The sequence below is a fragment of the Rissa tridactyla genome, chromosome Z (genome assembly GCF_028500815.1).
Source record: "Rissa tridactyla isolate bRisTri1 chromosome Z, bRisTri1.patW.cur.20221130, whole genome shotgun sequence".
Taxonomy (NCBI): Eukaryota; Metazoa; Chordata; class Aves; order Charadriiformes; family Laridae; genus Rissa; species Rissa tridactyla.
The window spans coordinates 86,413,277-86,433,532 of NC_071497.1; the positions used below are offsets into that span (position 1 = coordinate 86,413,277).

General features: G+C 51.9%; 1 protein-coding gene across 1 annotated transcript; it reads right to left on the minus strand.

Moving 5' to 3' along the window:
- Nucleotides 1-955: 955 nt before the first annotated feature.
- Nucleotides 956-12,068, minus strand: LOC128903094 (coiled-coil domain-containing protein 68-like). Its single transcript, XM_054186997.1, has 10 exons — nt 11,799-12,068; nt 9,472-9,639; nt 6,466-6,603; nt 5,762-5,887; nt 5,348-5,476; nt 4,172-4,254; nt 3,471-3,576; nt 2,221-2,304; nt 1,855-1,931; nt 956-1,353 (listed from the first exon to the last, which is right to left on the minus strand). The coding sequence occupies exons 1-10, from the start codon at nt 12,066-12,068 to the stop codon at nt 1,278-1,280; spliced, it is 1,257 nt and encodes a 418-aa protein (XP_054042972.1). The 3' UTR covers nt 956-1,277.
- Nucleotides 12,069-20,256: the final 8,188 nt, after the last annotated feature.

Below are 20,256 nucleotides of genomic sequence, written 5' to 3' on the forward strand. Positions count from 1 at the left end.
CCTCGCTGGGGGTCAGCACCCAGCCTGCCCCACAGCAGCCTTGGCACCCTGACTTCAAATTGAGCCAGTTTCCCCCCAAGAGAGGGCTGGGAAAGGACTGACCACCAGCTCCTTGACAGGGAAATGGTACGATTTACAAAACTCACCCTCTTAAATGGTAAGTACCACCCGGCAGGCTGTGTACCATGGCGCTTGCTGCCTCACCCCACTTTTAAGCAGGTGCCAAGCTTTTATTTGCACCTTAACCGAGCTAATCCTGGAGTGACACCGTGTGTGAATAATTTATCTAAAGGTAGATAAGAAAAGGAACAAACTGAAACTTAGTACCTTTAAGCCTTATTTGAGTATCAACACTTTCCTTTATTTATTTTTTCCAAATGCAGCTCTGCCTGCCTGTCAGGGATTAGAAGACTGACCAGGGATACGACCAGGTTCCTTCTGTCCCACAGCGCGGAGGTGAACGTACGTGTGCAAAGCCGCTGTCACTCCCCTGGGGACACCATTTAGCTCCCAAGGCATGCCACATCTCTCAAACTGGGAGATTGCTGACCACCACAGCACCTCTCCCAGGGTAGAGGGGTGAAAAACCAGCCCTCCCCCTGCAAAAGGGATATCAGCCAGAGGGAAGGCTCAAGGAGGAACTTCACACGCCCACTGACGTGGGCAGAAAACTTAATATTTGCCATGGGAATTTTTTCAGGAAAGCAAGAGCCGGGTTAACCCAGAAAGGGAACTGCTGGCTCCTTGCCCGAGGACAACGTGACATTACAGTGCTGCTACGCATAAAACATGCTGTGCCCGCCGGGTGGAAGGCCTGAAAGGGCAGGACCACCGCTTCACCTCCCCCCTGCGCTACACCCCCAGGTGGGGAAGCGGCAACTGTAACGGCGTGCCAGGTAGCCAAAGGTTTATTTTATAATCTTACCTAAATGAGAGTCACATTAAGCTGAGTCTCTGCTGCAGTCCCTTTGTGCAGGCAGGTGTCTGCCGCTGCCCGCACCAGGGCAGGTCTGGCAGAGAGGATCCGGCCACGCAACATCCCCCAGGCATGGCCGGGGCTGCCTTTGCCATCTGGGCTGAGCTCACCACCCCTCTCATCAGCTCTTGCCTTCTTTCCAGCTTTATCCGTTCAAGCGCAGCTCTGCAGCACATGTTGTAGAGAGGCAGCGTGTGCTGAAGGTGCTTCGCAGTAACAAAGAGGCTGTAGGAGTTACGGGTTGCAACAGACAGAAAAAATCCTTCTGACAAAGGTAGGAGACAAATATCCAGTGGTTCCTTTAGCTCTCTTGCTTCCTCAGCCTGCTCAGCATCAGGTAAGGGGATGCTCCAAAAGCTCCAGAGTTTCGCGGGGCACTGCAGAGTGAAGAACAAGAGGGTGGAGATCACTCAGACGCCCTCACCTGCCTGAGCCAGGCTTAAACCCACCACAACCGTATACGAAATAAGTCAGAGCTTTCTAACTATGGCCCTGGATATGGAGGAGCTGAGAGCAGAAACTGGTATCCAGATCTACTCCAGCAAAGGACTGTATCCCCCAGTAAAAGCTCCCAGTTCATCCTGAATGGATGTCCAGGGTTCTGCAGGTGCCCTTGGTTGATGTGCTGAGCATGCCCCCTCTGAGTTGGATGGCTGCCTCGGAGTCAGGACTTGGGCTACCACCATCACCCCACCAGCTACCGAGTTTGAAGCAGAGCTTGTGTTTTTCCTCCCCTTTTCACTGCAGGATGAAGTTTGGTTCCTCCCAGCAAGGCCTGACTCCGCTCACTCAAAGCCCGGTGGGGACACCAGAGGTGGCCTGCAAGAGCTACGGGCTCAGCCGTCCCCGTGCCCCGCGGAACCTCTGAAGGTACTCACTCTGTCCAGACAGCTTTGGAAACTTTAGCCTTGGGCTGGCCAGACCAGAACTCCACTCTGTCTTTCAGTTCTTTATTCTGCAAGGAAAAATATAAAATAAACCCCTCTCAGCATAACGTAGCAGGCAAGGGACAAGCCTAGATGCTACCTAGGACCTGCCCCTCCTCCAGAAAGGTTTTTTGGGTGGCTGGAGGGATTTTTTTGTGGGTTTTAGGGGTTGTTGTTTTGTTTTTTTTTAAAAACCGAGTGAAAGATGCAGTGCAAAGAAATACCACCCACAAGCCCAGCGGTGTGAAGGGCCCGCCAACTGTAGAGAACTAATTTTGTTCTCTCCCTTCAATATACCTTTTTACTTTCGGACTCTACCTGTGCTTCCAGTGTAGTCAGCTTCTCTGTCAGGTTTTCGATTTTTTTATCTTGGCTTCTGAGTTCGTTATTCAGTTCCTCTGCCTGAGAGTTAGGAAATAAAGTTTGTAAGAGATTACAAACCTTTATACATCAAAAACATCTCTGTGTTTAACAAAACCACAGAGTTAAACATCTCATTGTCCCAGGGGAATTGCAGACCATTCAAGTCCCTATTCTTTTACCATAGAAGAACTCAAAATAATTGATAAACTGATTTATAAAACAATTTCTTAGCATACAGTATCACGTTTTCCTTAGCATAACAAGTCTACTCTTGTTGGCATATGCACAGAAACCGGATTACAAAAGCGAATTCATGCGGGACCTTCCCCTATCTGCTTGGGAAAAGACGGGCGCTCTGCGGGGCAAGGGGAGTACAGCAGGAGTTGAGACACACAAAAGCAGTCTGTAAGTAAAAGAGCTGACGTTATATTGTCACTTTGGGAAGCAGGCTGATGGCTTTAAATGTTGTTGCAGCCTTTCGAGGTTGTCAGCCTGCTGGCTTCGCTCGTGGGAGCAGCCTTCATGTGAAACCAGCCGCAGGGTGCGTTTCAGCTTCTCTGGGCAACCTGGGCCAGGGGCTCACCACCCTCACAGGAAAAAATTTCTTCCTAATATCTCATCTAAATCTCCCCTCTTCCAGTTTAAAACCATTCCCCCTCGTCCCATGGCTCCCCTCCCTGCTCCAGAGTCCCTCCCCAGCTTTCCTGGAGCCCCTTGAGGGACTGGAAGGGGCTGGAAGGTCTCCGCGGAGCCTTCTCTTCTCCAGGCTGAACCCCCCCAGCTCTCTCAGCCTGTCCTCCCAGCAGAGGGGCTCCAGCCCTCCCAGCATCTCCGGGGCCTCCTCTGGCCCCGCTCCAGCAGCTCCATGTCCTTCTGCTGTTGGTGCCCCAGCGCTGGAGGCAGCGCTGCAGGGGGGTCTCCCCCGAGCGGAGCAGAGGGGCAGAATCCCCCCCCTCGCCCTGCTGCCCACGCTGCTGGGGATGCAGCCCAGGGTGGGGGGCTTTCTGGGCTGAGCCAGCGCACGTTGCCGGCCCATGTTGAGCTTCTTGTCAACCAACAGCCCCAATGTTGAATGCATACAGATGTCTGAATGCAGGGGCCACAAAACCAGGCACTGTGTGATGAGCAAGCTGCTCCTCCCCAGCACACACACTTAAGACGAGCCCAGCATCTCCCAGTTCTTTTCCCGGCCGCACCAGCCTCACCTCTTGTATGATGCCTCGCAGGCTGTGATGCTGCGCCTGGATCACGCGCTGCAGGTGGCTGATCTGCTCCTGCAGGGTGGAAATCCGCCTCTGGAGATCCAGGCACCTGCAGGCAAGAGCACAGCACCCCTGGTTCAATCCCTAGGGATCGCTGACCCATCGCTTTGCCATCCCACCTCAGGGTCGGCTCAAGAGCTTGGACGTTTCTGTTCCCATTCTTGGCAGGAATGTTCCTGAGGATACATGGTTGTCATTCATACATATAAAGGCTTCCTTATTGATCAGAACAAATAAAACCGTAGTTCGAGACATATTTTGCCTGGTAGGACCACCCTTATTAGCTACTGATAAGTAAATTAATAAATAATGAAGGCTATTGCCTTACCTACTGCATGCACAATATCACCAAAGCAGCATCGGCTCCACGTTGAGAATCAAGAATGGGAAGCAATTGGTGCATGCAAGGTGGAAGGAAAAGTACTAGGAATTTGAGCAGAATCCACATCTAAGAGCTGTAGGACATCAACATATCTATCTTGGCTTCTTCAAGCAATCACAATAAATTAGGTTTTGAACCAGTTGCTTTCATCATGAATAATTTTACTCCCAGAAGGAACTTGAGCAAGTGATTGTCTCGTATTCTATGTGAAATAATCCCCCAGAAAGAAATAAAACACACTTTATCACATGCATTTAATCACCGTTTGCCATCTTCGTTCCTTGACATCATCTGTTGAAGCATCTTTTCAAATGACATCTTCTTCTCCATCAGAGTTTTCTTTTCCTAAGGAAACAAAGTTATATAAAAGTTGTATTACAATTCCTACCATTTGCTGAGCAAGAGATGTTTGGCTGTACATTCAATAATTCCACTTAGTGTCTGAAAACAGACAAAATTCAGCAATAGCTAGACACATCAACCTACAGCAGCATCAGCTGGAGCTACAAACCAGTCTGACCTCTCAGAGTCAAATCCCAAAGAGGTGACAGTACTGATTTACCATGAGAAAAGTCCAAACTCTGTTAAAATAGCGCTTCTTTAATTAATTAGCAAAAGTTCTTGGGTCTTGTGGGACTCCATGCCCAGGGTCCAGGGGATACCACATTACTGCTACATCCACCTCTCAAAACCTTGTCCAGAGAGGGAAAAATCTGAACAAAACTGATGACAAACCTCTTAGTATCAGAGAGATTACCTGCATGTGATCGGGATGGAAATAGATTCATTGACCCCATCTTTACAGTAATCCCAGGACAGGAAAAACTTAGATTTTAAGGTGGTGCTTCTAGAGGAGAAATACCCACCCCTAACAAGCGCGTACGGGAGAAAATACCATGCACGGAGCCACTGCGTCTTCCAACTCAACTAAAGCCACCGAAGAAAATTCACAATAAAGGAGGAGAAAATTTCTGCAAGTTTCTGTGCGGGCAGCTGTCAGATTGCTACAGCAGTCATTTGCCTGCCCAGGATTTTGGATGCTTACAGTGGCATTTTTCTGAGAGTTAAGGAGCAGTTTTTAGTGCTAGGTTGGCTACGTTTCCGTGTCAAAGTACAGCGATGGGGGAAGGTGAAAGAGCAACTCTTCAGGAGTAGACATCATTAATAGCTACAAATTAAGACTCCTCCTCCGTGATGCTCTACAGGTTTTAAGACGTTCTGAAATAAGCGAGAGAGCTCAAATTGCATGTTTAATTTCTAGTTAGGGCTAAAGATTCTCAATTTGGTCCTTTTGAGCCCCAGTTCCAACAGCTAGCATGCCCCAAACCCTGAAAGCAATTAACTCCTCTTCCCAAGTGTCGGCATTCCCAGGGCGGGTTCCCCACCTGGGCCAGCTCCCGGCGCTGGAGGGACAGACACGAGGAGCGGGCAGACATACCTCCTCCATCCTTTGCACGCGCTTCTCCATCTCCTCGATGCGGGTACATTTTTCCCTGAGGCCTTCAGCAAGGCGGTTGGCATCTTCCGAGCTTTGCCGGAGCTTCTCTTCTTGTTGGAGATTGTAGGCCTGGGATCAAGAACGGCATTAACGCGGGCGGGCTGGGAGCCGGTGAACGCAGCGGATGGACAGAGATGAGGCTCAAGGAATTTCGAGCCACCTCTACCAATCCAATTCCAAGAATTGGGAATAAAACCAAAAAAATTTTAATTTTCTTATTTAACTTCCCCACTGTGCTAGCAGAAGAGACTCAGTAGCTCCTAGGCTGAGTCTGCAGCACAGAGAGACAAAGCCCGGGTAAATATTTTGATACAGAACAGGATGTTCATGGCCACGCATTGGGGAGATTTGTACCTGTATTTGCTGCTTCTCATTCTCCTGGCTTTTTTTCAGTTCTCCTGAGCGAGTCTGGTAATTCTCGTAGAGTTTCTGGGAGGCGGATCTGAAAGCCTGGATACCTGCCTCTCTCGTGGCTTCCAGCTAGAAAGAGTAATCGTCCAGCACATATATATTGTGCTTTGAAAAAAAAGTGATGTTCTAACCGCATGCTGAAAAAATCAGCCATCTCTACAAGATCAAATTCCAGTATTTACCCTTAAAAAAAAAAAAAAGAAGGAATCCTAAACACCTGTGGGCGATATCTGACAGGTATTTTAGTTTCCAAATAAAGGCGGATTTACTCAGTATTGAGACACACCCCCCCAGCACAAACAAAGGCTGATGGTTTAAAAGGAGAGATGCACTTCCAACTGCTTGGAAATCCATCTGTTGTCAGCTCCCAACAGAGCTGACTCTGCTGCCTCACTAGCCCCAAATGGGATGTGTCCCCAAAAGCAGATTTTTGACATCAATTTTGTTGCCCGCTGGAACGTGAGAGTTTGAGGCAGCCGGGAAAGGGTAGCAGAATCTGCCCCTTTCCCAAAGGAAAGGCTGCGGCATGGGATCACTGAGCAGGCACTGGGCTGCACCAGCTGAGACCTGACTCTAACTGGGCTGCAAAGCACACAGATTCAGCTGAAACTCTAAAAAAGAAATCAAGCCAAAACACCCAAACACACCTTGATCTTCAGCACTTGGTTCTCCCTGCTCACCAGCAGCAGCTGCTCTTCCGTCTCCTTCATCGTCCTCGCAACGGGACTGCAGCTCCAGCCACTGCTCTTGGACTCCGCTCTACTGCCCGAGACTTGAGGATGCTGCTAAAGGAAATGCAGGTGGAAATTATTTTTACAATAATAGAAAAACAGCTTGAGTAATCAAACTGACTCTAAAAGACCTGGCTTCTTATAAAGACCCGTCTCCGGCTCGCACGGGGCAGCTCCTCAGGGAAAGGGGTCGGAGTTGCTCCCGGGCAGCAGCCAGCACAATTCTTCCACCTCCACAGATGAGCTGGAATTAAAATGTTCTGCTTGTTCAGCTCGCCAGGGCTTTACATCGGAAATCATTTGCATGGCGATTCCGATTAATAACTCTCTTCCACTCTCTACAGTGTTATCCCACAAATTAATCAGCTTTTACAATATCGCAGCATATTGCATTGTCGGTGAGGCCGCAGAAACGCACGTGAGTAAACGTTGTCCAACACTTCCTTCGAATTACTTCTCGCTCCAGCATATTTTAATTGTTTGGACACATTTCCAAATCTTTTTGCTTCCTAGGGGCTGCCTCTTTGCTCAAAACCACTTGTTTAAAGGGGTTTTAAGTTGCTTAAACCACTTTTCCCCTCTCCGAGGCGTTCACAAACATGTGCTCAGTGCTCGCCTCCCGGCAGGTTTGAGAGCTGGTCCGTGTAAGGAACACGACCTGCCATCGGTGCGATTTCTGCCAGAACACACCGGCATTTATACGGCTTTGGTACACGACACCAAGTTCATTTGTTAAAAATAAACTACTACAAACAAAGGGCAGTCTGTACTTTTTAAAGGGTTCAAACCATAAATCACTTGCTTTTCACTACAGAGGCTTTTCTTCAACCTCATTCCTGCACAGAACAGAGAAAGGAGTAAGGATTTTTTTTTAAAAAAGAACTTTTTGTGATCAATTATTTCTTAATTAGCCACGTGCAGCCCACTGATCCTTCCTCTCCCTCATTCTGCAGCGCTCTCTTAGGGTCAACCGGGATGCAGAAAAACCGCCTTTTCACATTATCATCACCGTGCTCTGCTGCTTAAAGCAAAGAAATAAGATAGCAGATCTACTAAGGTGAGTCTCATTGCTCACAAGATCTCTTATTAAAAAAAAAAAAAACAAACACAAAAACCCAAACCAACAGGGCATGTCCTACCCATTCACGGTAGTTTCAGCATCACGCAGCTTCCCAGGCCCTCCATGAGCTGGTGTCACCACCACAGCATACACTTTTTTCTCCGTAATAGTGTCATGTAAATGATTTTGTATGATGAGATGCTTCAGAATTCATCACAAAATTTTCAGATTCAAAGGTACAGCAAGTATTCGGGAAGTTCATGAAGGTAATTATGAAGGGAATGAAGAAATCTTTTTTCTTTTAACTTAAATCACAACTTTGAGGTCATCTCCTCTGTCATTACACACATTAAAGGCATTCGTTAAAGCCCATTCTTCCTGCATTTCCTCTGGCATTCAGGAAAGGAACAACTCAAGACTATTTCATACGTCTCAAAACTGCAGCACATTGTGCTCTCCAAGGCGCTCTCCGTTTGTTGACTGATGCCTCCAGGATCATAGAACGGTTTGGGTTGGAAGGGACCTTAAAGCCCATCCAGTGCCACCCCCTGCCCTGGGCAGGGACACCTCCCACCAGCCCAGGTTGCTCCAAGCCCCGTCCAACCTGGCCTTGAACCCCTCCAGGGATGGGGCAGCCACAGCTTCTCTGGGCAACCTGGGCCAGGCCCTCACCACCCTCACACCAAAGAATTGCTTCCCAATATCTCATCTAAATCTCCCCTCTTCCAGTGTAAAACTGTTCCCCCTCGTCCCATGGCTCCCCTCCCTGCTCCAGAGTCCCTCCCCAGCTTTCCTGGAGCCCCTTGAGGGGCTGGAAGGGGCTGGAAGGTCTCCGTGGAGCCTTCTCTTCTCCAGGCTGAATCCCCCCAGCTCTCTCAGCCTGTCCTCCCAGCAGAGGGGCTCCAGCCCTCCCAGCATCTCTGTGGCCCAGGATCTGCTGTCCCATGGGTCATCCTCCACCTCCTGAGATGCTGGTCCTCCAGGTACCCCACACCAACACTTCTGCTTCAGATCAGGTTGCTCACTGCTTCAGAGCTTCCAGGGACCAAGCCCAGCCGTAAAGCTCAGCTCAGCATCGATGTTGTATCACAAACGTCTTCAAATAAAAACTTGCAGGTTCTAGCTTGCACCACCAGCACAATGTTCAAACTGTTTAGCAGGTGGAAGAGCACCCTTAGATACATATATTTTTTTTATGCATCATATCTCATGTTATTGTTTTTCAACTATAACGTGTCCATCCTGCCCTTCCTAACTATTTAGTCACTGTCATTGTCTGCAAAGCAAGCAAAGAAGCTCCAACCATACGTTTATTCATGCTCTTTTCCATCTTCCCGTCTTTTTTGCATAGGACAGCCAATTTTTGATAAACCTTTGATGGACCCAGGACAACCACTAGCCCAATATCAATCTGCTCATCAGTTGCGCTACTGGACACCCTTTCACTTCCCGCTGGGGACACGTTTTATCTCTGCAGCATCTCAGAGCCTTTCCCCGTGCCAATGCTACCCACGGCCAGGCTCCTCCATCCTCCTCCTCCTCGCATCTCCCTGCCGCTCAAGAGCGGTGACGTTGGGTGGGGACGCGCACTCGGGTGTCTCTTGCAACAGTCCTAAACGAGGGCTGGAAAAACCTCACCGGTTTTAAAGTGGTTTAACCCAACCTAAGGCAGCGTTGGCTATAATTAAGTCACTACCCCGGCGCAAACAGCATTTCTAGAACCGATGCGTAACCCGGAAGGTTTTCCAAGTGCGTATTGCCATGCAGGTCAGAAGTTTCTCTTTCAGTCGTTATTAGTCTTCCTCCCCCTGTTTCCTGCTGAGGCAACGAAAGGAAGAGAAGAGCGACAACTGCAGAAATACCTTTTTCACGTATTCGGCTTCCTCGGTGATTTGGGAACACGAGGATCCATAAAGGACGTAGTTTCCCTCCGAGCCGCGGTCTTCTCGTGTTATTTGCTCCGTGAGCAGCAGGGTAGTCATCACTATCCGCGCGTTCCGCTGTTCTGCGCAAGCGAGAGGAGAGAGGGGCTTGTTTCATTACGCAAGGATGGAGAATAATCCCATTATTTCGTCCCATTTCATCACAGCTCAGCTTTAGGGATGTGTCAGAGCCAAGCAGGCATTGCAAGCTTAAAGCACCAAACATTAAGGACCACTTAAAAAAAAAAAAAATAATTCAGACAGCTGATTTTTTTTTTTTTAATAGAAAAGATACTTTCACGCATTATTTTCACTGAAGATTTCAATTACTTTTTACTAACAACCTGCACCCCAATCCTATATTATTTCAGAAAACACATGGCCGGAGATTCCCAGGCAGAAAATAAGTGAGTAACTCACATGGGCATGGAGTTTAAGAACAAAACAAAACTTTTACCATCCACCTGCGACGTCTATAAACTAAACTCAATTATCCTGCGCACAGTAACCCGGCCGCCGCCAGGGAATTCAGTCCACGCTTGGCTCCGCGTTCCCAGTGACTCCGCCAGAGCAGAACTGGTTTTAATCAGGTTCAGGAGGATTATCCCCATCCTGCTTAGATGCCAGCAGCAGCACAAAGCTTGAATGATACCGTAACTCTCAGAAAAAAAAAAAACCAAACCCACAAACTACGGGGGGGGGGGGGATAGATGGGAAACAAAAAATAAGGCTTTTTTTCCTCCCCATATTGCGCAGGGAGAATCAAGTCCCGAGCACCTTCGGTTGGGTTTGCGCTGTGCAATGGTGACATCCAGTGTCAGCTGCGTTGCTCTGAACCCAGCGCCTGGATCTCAAGACGCCGGTTTCCAGCCCCATCCCGGCTGCACGTCAGACAAGCTGATTTTTTAACGAGCACATTTGAAGGGTCTGGAACCAATTAACATTATCACAGAGGGATAATAAAGCCACTTACGGAGCTTGGAGGGCGCGGATGGGCTCAGAGTGGAAAAGACAGAGAGTGGTTGCGCTTTGCAAAGCTTACAGATAATTTCCGATAATATTTCATTTAAAAATGAATTTATTTTTCAAAGACTGAAGTTCAAGGTCTCGGGGCTCCCGCCGTTCGGCTCAGTAACAGCGCAGCACCGATGCCACGGGCCAAACCCTCCCGTTCCCTGAGTCATCCCAACACCGAGGATTGCAGCACTCCCAGGATGATTTAGCACATTTCTTAACTGGCTCATTTTCTAATAAAATATAATTAGGCGACTTGAAACATTTACTGCTGTGTTGGAGGAAGAATGCCGTTCCCACGGAGAGCGGGACAGAGCTGCTTTGCGCAACTGCCCAGGTGGATCGGCAGCAGCTCACCCACACCAGGGACATCTCAGTAGTACCTCATCTCCCAGGCAGCCAACAGCAGAAAGCTAAATTAGAAATTAACTATAAAGAAATTTAACACAAGAGCTTTAAGTGCCCCAGGGCTACTAGGACTCCAATTCTTAGGCGATTCACAAATTTGAAATAAAAACTCGTATTGCTTTCCTTTTTCTCCACTTTCTAAAATACAGGAGCATCAGCAGACGCCCCATCCCCGGCCATCACGGAGCTGACCCGTCCATTCTGGACATGGGAGAGAGGAGGAAAATCAGGTTGCGCAAGAGCGAGCTCCCTTTCCTACCATGGCTTCTGCTTGAAAAGCAAGGAGGAGCCGGATACCCAGGCACAACCTTCGAGGGCTTTGACCTCAAGCCAAAAAAAAAAAAATCATTCCCTCCAAATGTCATCCCCCGATTTCACAGTGGCAGAGTTTATCCAGGCTGGGGGATAAAGCAGAAATCCCAGGTGCTTCCAGCCGTGGCACAGAAGAGGTTTTTCGCGGGTACAGAGGACGGTTCCCACCAACGCTGCAAGGGGTTAAACAAAGTTTGTTCTGTCTTGCTGGCTGCTGGTTTCCACCCAGCAGCTCCTGAGTCACCCAACACAAAGGCAGCCCAGGATCAATTCTCCTTCCAGCCTATTCTAATCCAGGCTGAAACCTCGCTCGCCCCCAGGGAATAAGTCCTGGAATGGAAATGTTTGCCAGCTCGGAAGCAGCTGAGCCAGGAGAAGCTAGTGATAACAAGTCCAGCTCTCTAACTTGACCTACTGGCTCTGCGCTGGGTGGGAGAAGTCCTTGGGAGGGTCCTGCTTCCCCAGCTGGGAAACCACCAGCCGGGTGCACAGCTGGACTTGCCCATAGGGATGCACAGCTGGAGCTCACGGACCTCAGCACTCCTCCGGGCAACGACCATCGGCAGGACAGCAGCCCACCAGGCCTCACAGCTGGACTTGCCCATAGGGATGCACAGCTGGAGCTCACGGACCTCAGCACTCCTCCGGGCAACCACCACCGGCAGGACAGCAGGCCACCGGGCCTCACAGCTGGACTTGCCCATAGGGATGCACAGCTGGAGCTCACGGACCTCAGCACTCCTCCGGGCAACCACCACCGGCAGGACAGCAGGCCACCGGGCCTCACAGCTGGACTTGCCCATAGGGATGCACAGCTGGAGCTGCCCATAAAGACTCACAGCTGGAGCTCACGGACTTCAGCACTCCTCCGGGCAACCACCAGCAGCGGGGCAGCAGCCCACTGGGCTGCACAGCTGGATGTGCCCATAGGGATTCACAGCTGGAGCTCATGGATCCAGCACTCTTCCGGGCACCTCTGTCCTCGCGGTAGGGGGTGCCAGCAGAACCATCACCCCGAGCTCAGCACCACCACCCCCCCCCCAGCCCCTAGGGGATGGGTGCTCAGGGGGTTGGCACCCCTGGAACACCCTACAGAGCAATCGGCCCCGGGGGAAGCTCCGCGCCACGCAAACACTTGCTCCGCTCGGGAAGCGAGCGTAACAAGAAGCGCCAAGTTCATCTATTATTGACGGACTTTCCTCGCTAGAAGGCACAATTTCAGAGGCTCAGCATTTGCCGAAAAATCCCGCTGCCGCCCTGTATAAACACTCACCTTTGGGTGACCCATGAGGCACGCCGCCTTTTCTCTGCTGGGCCCAGGATTGCCAACGCAGGGGTGACAAACACAGAATATTCAAGCTCTGTTTTTACAATTATAAGAGCGCATCTCTCTGCTTTTCCTTACCATGGGCGGCTTGCTCGGAAGCTCCCAGGAGGGAAAATCCAGGACACAGCAAGCAGGAAAGCACCACCCTCGCTTTACATAAGGAACAGCCCAAATTATTCAGAATAACGTTATTTTGAGTAACATTCCAGTAGAAACGAGTGGTTCTGCTTGTCCAGAAAGTGATGCAGCTCCTTGGCCACCCTTTTACAGGTTCCGCAGAGCCGAAGGTGCCGCAGAGATGGGTCCCCCGGGTGCGTGGGCTGCAGGGGACAGGCAGGATTGTCACAGCCAGGGCAGGCTGGCAGCTGAAGGGGGACACCTGCGAATTTAAAGGGACCAACGGCAGCTCGCCCGCAATCACGACAGCCAGGCATTTACCCTACACCTCTTTTAAAGCTGGGCAGCGTGACCAGCTCTGAAACCAAGGCAGGGCTGCACCGGAGTAATTCCAGTTGAAATTAATCCATTTAATTGCAATTACCGGGAGGAGTCAGATAAAGTCAGTCCATGACAGCCTCCAGCTGAGCGCTGTAACTCCAACACAAGGTTTCTGCAGGGTTTCCCCCCCACCCCCGTGCACGCCCCAGGGAGAGCCAGGTAAATAAATACCGCACTGCTTCCACAGCTGAGCAGGAGTTTATATAGAATTTATTCGCCTTTTAATGCCTGGGCACCCCCAGACAAGCGGTTATTTGTACTGGTGTCCTCACAAGTGGTGGAAAAATGTTGGGAAAATGGTTTTTATGAATACATGAACGTTCACGTAAACACGACCGTCCCTCCGCAGGCAAATACACCTTTTTTTATACTCTCCCACCGCACAAAAGCGCTTCCGCAGGCAGCCAAAGGAGAGGGCAAAGATCAGATAACCGGCGACAGGCAGCACAACACGCAATTAAACCCCAAAATAAGCAGCGGGGACACTTTGCAGACAACCCCCAGACTTTCAACCACGAGGCATTCGCTCATCCAAACGGCAACAACCTGTGCACGAGCCGCGAAGAATAATTCACTTTTCTCTTTCCACAGACTCATTAACGAGGGCAGGGATACGGGAAAGAAATAAATGGCGAGAAATAAAGCAAATGGGGGTTTGCTTTATTAAAAGCACGGAGGAGGGGGGGTGTGGGGTGTGAAAGGCAGCGCCAGGGGACGGGGATCCGTCAGGGTTTGGTTTCCTGGGGTTTGCTAAGTTGGGGGAAATGCTGAAAAAGCACTTGGGGTCCCAGCTGGCAGCAAAGGACGGCGAGACCCAGCAGCTTGGGCCCCAAATTTGGGGATGGGACCCGTCCCCCAACAGCCCCCAGCGCAGTGGGGCCCAGGAGGGGCTTCTTTGGGTGCCACTGGGGGCCAGCGAGGGGCCTCTTTGGGTTCCACCAGGGAGGAGGTCGGAAAGGGACCTCTCTGGGTGCCACTGGGAAGGGGCCCTTTGGGTGCCACTGGGTGCTGGGGAGGGGGCTCTTTGGGCGCCACCAGGGGCCAGGGAGGGGATTCTTTGGGTGCCACCAGGGGCTCTTTGAGTGCCACTGGGGGCCAGCAAGGGGGCTCTTTGGGTTCCACCCTGGAGGAGGTCAGAAAGGGACCTCTCTGGGTGCCACCAGGGGCTGGGGAGGGGGCTCTTTGGGTGCCACCGTGGGGGGCTGGAGAGGGGGCTCTTTGGGTACCACTGGGGGGTTTGGGTGCCACCGGGGGCCGGCGAGGGGGCTCTCTGGGTGCCACCGGGGATTCTCTGGGTGCCCCGGGGGGAAGAACGGCCGCCGCTGCCCCCGCACCCCCCCGCAGCCGGAGCCGAGACTCACCTTTGGAGGGGACGGACATGCTCCCCCCCGCCGCCGCTCCCGGGCAGCCCCTGGACCCCCCACCGCACCGAGACCCACCGCTGCCCGCTCCGCTGCCGGGGCTCGGCGGCCACCACTCGCCCGGCCACGCCCTCACCTGAGGCCACGCCCCCCGACCACGCCCTCACCTGAGGCCACGCCCCCGCCCCGGCTGTTCCCTCTTGGGTTTGTCACCGAACTCCTCTTTTCCTACCGGGGGGGCGGGAGAAGGTGCGCGGCGGGGTGTCCCACCCGGCTGGGGGGATCGGTGCCGACCGGGAGGGAGGGAAACGGGAGGGAGAAAAGGGGGAAAATGGGGTCAATCCAGGTAAAAGCGAGGCACGGCGCGGCGGGTGTCTTGAAGGAAAAGGGGAGCAGCCTGAAGAAGAGGGCTCGAAGGAGAAGCATTGGCGGAACGTGGCGGCGAAAGGCACAGACATACTGGGAAGCAGGCTAAGGGGGAGGAGGTAAAAGGGAGGACGGGCGAGCAAAGACAGAAGTGGTCGATAAAGCCCGTTACAAACAGGAAAGTCTTGACCGGCAAGTCCAGCCCCTGGGACTATCGCCCTCCCTGTCTCACAGCGCTCACAAGTACACCGGCCTGCACTCAGTTTTCTGTTTCCAGCAACATTTTGAACCCGAGGGGGGTTTTGCCCAGGCAGGGGAGAGCCCAGTGCGGCACACCCGTATGTCACCTGCCATACGTCCCCTGCAATACGTGACCTGCTATATGTGCCCTGCTATCCATCCCCTGCCATACATCCCCTGCCATACGTCCCCTGCCATACATCCTCTGCCTTATGTCCCCTGCCACACGTGACCTGCCATACATCCCCTGCTATACATCCCCTGCCATCCATCCCCTGCTGTACATCCCCTGCCATACGTCCTCTGCCATACGTCCCCTGCCATACATCCTCTGCCTTATGTCCCCTGCCACACGTGACCTGCCATACATCCCCTGCTATACATCCCCTGCTATACATCCCCTGCCATCCATCCCCTGCTGTACATCCCCTGCCATACGTCCCCTGCCATACGTCCCCTGCCATACATCCTCTGCCTTATGTCCCCTGCCACACGTGACCTGCCATACATCCCCTGCTATACATCCCCTGCCATCCATCCCCTGCTGTACATCCCCTGCCATACGTCCCCTGCCATACATCCTCTGCCTTATGTCCCCTGCCACACGTGACCTGCCATACATCCCCTGCTATACATCCCCTGCCATCCATCCCCTGCTGTACATCCCCTGCCATCCATCCCCTGCTGTACATCCCCTGCCATACGTCCCCTGCCGTACATCCTCTGCCTTATGTCCCCTGCCACACGTGACCTGCCATACATCCCCTGCTATACATCCCCTGCCATCCATCCCCTGCTGTACATCCCCTGCCATCCATCCCCTGCTGTACATCCCCTGCCATACGTCCCCTGCCATACATCCTCTGCCTTATGTCCCCTGCCACACGTGACCTGCCATACATCCCCTGCTATACATCCCCTGCCATCCATCCCCTGCTGTACATCCCCTGCCATACGTCCCCTGCCATACGTCCCCTGCCATACATCCTCTGCCTTATGTCCCCTGCCACACGTGACCTGCCATACATCCCCTGCTATACATCCCCTGCCATCCATCCCCTGCTGTACATCCCCTGCCATACGTCCCCTGCCATACATCCTCTGCCTTATGTCCCCTGCCACACGTGACCTGCCATACATCCCCTGCTATACATCCCCTGCCATCCATCCCCTGCTGTACATCCCCTGCCATACGTCCCCTGCCGTACATCCTCTGCCTTATGTCCCCTGCCACACGTGACCTGCCATACATCCCCTGCTATACATCCCCTGCCATCCATCCCCTGCTGTACATCCCCTGCCATCCATCCCCTGCTGTACATCCCCTGCCATACGTCCCCTGCCATACATCCTCTGCCTTATGTCCCCTGCCACACGTGACCTGCCATACATCCCCTGCTATACATCCCCTGCCATCCATCCCCTGCTGTACATCCCCTGCCATACGTCCCCTGCCATACGTCCCCTGCCATACATCCTCTGCCTTATGTCCCCTGCCACACGTGACCTGCCATACATCCCCTGCTATACATCCCCTGCCATCCATCCCCTGCTGTACATCCCCTGCCATCCATCCCCTGCTGTACATCCCCTGCCATACGTCCCCTGCCATACATCCTCTGCCTTATGTCCCCTGCCACACGTGACCTGCCATACATCCCCTGCTATACATCCCCTGCCATCCATCCCCTGCTATACATCCCCTGCCATCCATCCCCTGCCGTACATCCCCTGCCATACGTCCCCTGCCATATGCGCCCATGTGGCCGGGGGGGGGGGGGGGGGTCGAAACCCTCCCACTGTGCACACACAGCACCTCCCCGGGGTTAAAGGTCCCTTTTCTGAGCAAGGCCATCGCGATGCTCCCTGTGGGAGCCCTGTGTCCCAACGCCACATCTCCGTTGGAGCAGAAGAGGATTTCCTTATTAATTAGTAATCAGGTAAGAAAAAAATGGTGGGTTTTTTTTTTCCTTCTGCCTGGGACATGCGGCCCCTTCTCGCTTCCCTCCCCAAAGAGCCTCGAAGGCAAAGCCGGCCCCGCTCCCAGCCCTGGCTGCGGAGCCAACAGGAGAACGGCAGCGCCCACCCAAAGTCGAACCCACGGAGCGAAGGGCGAGCGCTGCCAGCCCCCCGGGGAGGTCCCCACCTCACCTACCTGCTCCTGCCCCGCTGCCAGCTACTCCTCACCCCCGGGCTGGTTCCTCCTCAGCAAGGGAAGCCCTTAAATCTCGCCAACGGGGAGCCCAAGAGGCGGCTTTTCTTGTTATCAGAGCGATTTAAATAGCTAACCGTTGGTGGTTAATCTTTAGCGCTTTCCTGGGACCAACAACCTCCCCGGCAGGCTCCAGCTGCTCCCTGCGGCCCAGAAAGGCGGAATCCAGGGTGGTGATTTCATTCGCGTTTATTGCTTAAGAAAGGCGAGGCCAAATGCAACTTGATAAATTTTTTTGGAAGCCGGGTATGGAACTGCTTGCAAACTTTGCAAACAACTCCCCTGCATTTCGCCGCAGGAAATCTCTGGGGGGTTTAAGATTTAGCACGTTGCGGCGCCATCGCGAGAGCGGAGCATTGATGTAGGGTGACGTGGGGATACCTCTTTTTGGAGGTGGTTTATGAAATATTGATTGAGCTGCTCTCTCGGGTGCCCCCACAGGGCCACAGCAGGCAAATCTTACGGTCCACCAGGCAAAAACGGGCTCCGTGCGACTCCTCCTCAACCCCCGCGTGAGCCCCCTGTCCCGGCACGGCAGCGCTGTCTGTTCCTGCCTCGCTCAATTTTTATTGCTAAACCGTTTGGACCTGGGGACTAACCCGTGTCCCGGACACGTGTAACACCCACGTGGCGGCGGAGGCTAACGAGCCCTGGTAATTCAGGTTGGCGATTGAGTCTTGCCTGGGAATCCTCGTTCCTCCTGGCCGCAGCATCCTGTTTTGATCCAGCTATCGCAACGTCCGTAGGGCTTTGTGGGAGCTCAGCACGTGGATGGAAACTCTTTCAGCTTGTTCAATTAGGCGACCGTTTCACGTTCTTATTCAAATATCTAGTTTTTACCTACAGAAAAATACAGCTATACCCACAAACTCATGAAAAAGAGAACAGAAAAGTTAATGTTACAGGTTTTCCCTCAAAACTTCGGTGACGTGTTTTGCTGAGTAAAGCGTTAAGCTGATTTGCGAATGTGGGCAAGGTTTGACCCGAACCTTGTTGAATAGCACGGAAGGAAGCTTTGCATAGCCCTGTGAAGGAGGATCTAATGAAAAACACAACCAGGAATTCAGCTGCGTCGCTTTTTCCCCTTGCGCGTGATGGCTCTTTCATGGCTGCAGCCACCACCTCCCACGTCTCAATTAGCGCGACGCTGCTCCTCAGCGCCGGTCTAGCTAGGGATTTCCTTGGTGGGAAGGCTGCTGATCGATCTGGTGTGACGCATCCCTCTTCGGGAACTGGTTTGCCCTGACTCCCGTTTCTCCCGGCCACGGCACGCCGCCGGCTCTTCCATGTGTCCCATGGCCATGCGTTCTCCCGACACATCGCTGCTTTTACCCCCGCGTCTCACCCTCCGCTCCCCAAGGAGCTTATCTGAAGCTTATCTTCCATGGAAAACAGTGAGGAAGACTTAAAGCCAAGATTTATCAATTGTAACAGAGATTCAAAGTTCCTTCAAGCAAAGCTCGCCATGCATAAACGGCCTTTTATTGGCAGCTTTTAAAATACTTTCCACCCATAACCTCAGAAAGAAGGTATTTAAACAAAGGTTTCACGTCAGGGTTTGTAGATAAGGCTGACAGATGACGTTCTGGCCCCGACAAGCCCATCAGCTCAGTAAAACCGTGAGTCACTCGTCTGCTGCCTGCCTTGAGTCACCTGCGCCTGCACAGCACCGAGGACACCAGAGATACCAAACGTCCCAGGCTGCCACACGCCTGGGTCCCACCAGTGACATTTTCCCTCCACCGACCCCAGGCAACGGCTTAGAGGCGTTTTCCTACAGTGAAAAGTCCTTCTACAGCCAGTATCTGTGTCCATATCTGGTTGCAACCACCAAAATCACCCCAAAACCGGTCACAACCAACCCAAATCCCCTCAAAACCTGGAGGAACGTGTTAGAGGATGGCCCGGCTCCCAAACGACACCCGTGTTGGCAAAGCTGCCTCAGCAACCTTCACACCAAGGGGTTTGTGGCTCCGCGTTGGCACCAGGGAAAGTAACCCAGATTGTTCAGCTAATGTTCAAACTAAATAGTAATAATCCTTCAACAAGGAGCAAAAGACAGCTCTTTTGCCTCAAGTGTTTAATAGTCACCAGGGAAGCCTGGTAATTAATTTATTGCTTTAATTATACAGTGTGTTAACTGTTCCTGTCAATGTCTCTTTAAGATAAGAGTTTTGTTGCATGAGTAGTTTGGGCAAGAATAAAGAGTATTTCTTATCTCGCCTAGGCTGAAAACACAACATTAGCGGGAAAATGAAGCCCTCGCTCTTCCCGCAGTTTATAGAGACATTCTAAAAGCATCTAACCAAGACTAGGAAATGCCTGCTTACTCCTCACTAAATAGGTCCTCTCCCAATATTTGTTATTTCAAAATGAAATAAATATTGTGCCTGGTCTAACCAACCACTAATTTGAATTAATTAAATAGGAACCAAAGCTTGGAATTCGTTCCTTCCATTTCATACGGACAGAAGAGCTTGTGAACCGAAAAGCTTGTCATTTTTTTTTTCCCCCCAAATAAACCATTTGTTCTAGCAAAATGCTCTCCCTTTAAAACTCGCTCCACTGTAATTAAAATTAGGGGTGGTTATTGGCAAGATTTATATGCTCTGTTAGTACTAAATAATCCTACCAAACTTTACTTGCCTTTCTAAGGAGTCTTACACATTTAATTACCCAGTTGCATATTGAAATTGTCTCTATCACTCCCCTGGGCAAGCGTGTACGCGGGAGCTGATGTTTAAGGCATGACCGATATTATCCATGCAAGGACCTTCCTTTGCAGTTGCCTTTCCCGGGACACCCATGGGTGCCGTGGTGGGGTGTCTCGCCCGTGTGCAGTCCCAGCGCCGAAGGAGTGGGGCCTGGAAGGCTGGGTGTCCTCCTGGTCTGCCTGAGGAGCGGGGAAGCCCAAGGTGGCCAAGAGCATTGCGGCCTGTGTCAGCAATAGTCTGGCCAGCAGGACCGGGGCAGTGACTGTCCCCCTG

Excerpts from the sequence above, each read along its gene's own strand:
- LOC128903094 (XM_054186997.1), bottom strand. The coding sequence starts at position 12,068 with ATGGGCAAGTCCAGCTGTGAGGCCCGGTGGCCTGCTGTCCTGCCGGTG. Across the intron at positions 6,604-9,471 it reads AAGCCGAATACGTGAAAAAG|CAGCATCCTCAAGTCTCGGG; the intron begins GTATTTCTGCAG and ends CATTTCCTTTAG. Across the intron at positions 1,932-2,220 it reads TGACTACACTGGAAGCACAG|AATAAAGAACTGAAAGACAG; the intron begins GTAGAGTCCGAA and ends TTTTCCTTGCAG.